Below are 978 nucleotides of genomic sequence, written 5' to 3'. Positions count from 1 at the left end.
TGTGTGTCTGTCTGTCTGTCTGTGTAATTTTATATCTTTAAAGTGGAAGAAGAATTAAATTAAAAATGTCACTCTTATAAAAATCTGTTTATTGAACCAAAGACAGTGGAGTAGTGCGTGGCAGCTTGTGTGGCGAGTGTGTTGGTATTTTACTGTGTGTGTGTGTGTGTGTGTGTGTGTGTGTGTGTGTGTGTGTGTGTGTGTGTGTGTGTGTGTGTGTGTGTGTGTGTGTGTGTGTGTGTGTGTGTGTGTGTGTGTGTGTGTGTGTTCTTGTAAAAGTTATTTTTATCCTGAAATTGCAAAAAAATAAACAATGTGTATATGAATTTCAAATCTGTTCAAATGTTCCTACTTTGTCTACTACTGTTTTAACTTTGTTTTTATTGTTTTACATGTTGGAAACAAAGACAATCCATCAATCAAACACAGCCGATGAAGAGGAAGATGACAGTAACCACGGCAGCAAGGCGTTTCCAACAGTTCGCTCAAAGAGTCTCAGCGCCGCAGACGCCCGGAAACCAAAACGGCTGAAAGACGGGGAGGAGGAAACTCGGAGATCGACCGGGAGCGTCAAAGATCTGGTGACAGCGTTCACAGGGGGCGGAGTCTAGTTTTAGTGATGTCACAATATTCACAATATTCTATTGCATTTATTTATTCAATTCATTTTCAAGCTTTATTAGACAGTATAGAGTTGAAATGGGGAGACAGACAGAGAGAGAGAGAGAGAGAGAGAGAGAGAGAGAGAGAGGGGGGGGGATGACCTGCAGTAAAGGTCCACGGGTCGGATTTGAACCCGCGACCACTGCAACGAAGGCCGGAGCCAATATGGTACACGCTCTATCCACTACGCCACCAGAGCGCCCCAAAATTTCAAAATATTCAATACATTTTTATTTAAATTTTTTAATATTTTTCAGTTTCAAAATATTCAATTAAATTTTTTTTAATATATTTTGAGGTATTTTTCAGTTGGAA

General features: G+C 40.1%; 1 protein-coding gene across 1 annotated transcript in view; it reads left to right on the top strand.

Moving 5' to 3' along the window:
* LOC307251989 (transient receptor potential cation channel subfamily M member 1-like) overlaps positions 1 to 611 on the top strand; it is a gene marked incomplete at both ends in the record, with an annotated part of 53,975 nt that extends 53,364 nt beyond the window's left edge. The window contains one exon of the mRNA XM_080029499.1: positions 408 to 611. Coding sequence (XP_079885625.1) covers positions 408 to 611 — 204 coding nt within the window. The remainder of the gene's footprint in view (positions 1 to 407) is intronic.
* Positions 612 to 978: the final 367 nt, after the last annotated feature.

This window comes from Ammodytes marinus, assembly GCF_949987685.1.
Source record: "Ammodytes marinus genome assembly, chromosome: 1".
NCBI classification, from domain to species: domain Eukaryota; kingdom Metazoa; phylum Chordata; class Actinopteri; order Uranoscopiformes; family Ammodytidae; genus Ammodytes; species Ammodytes marinus.
The sequence above is the reverse complement of the archived record's forward strand: the minus strand, read 5'-3'. Positions and strand labels throughout refer to the sequence as shown.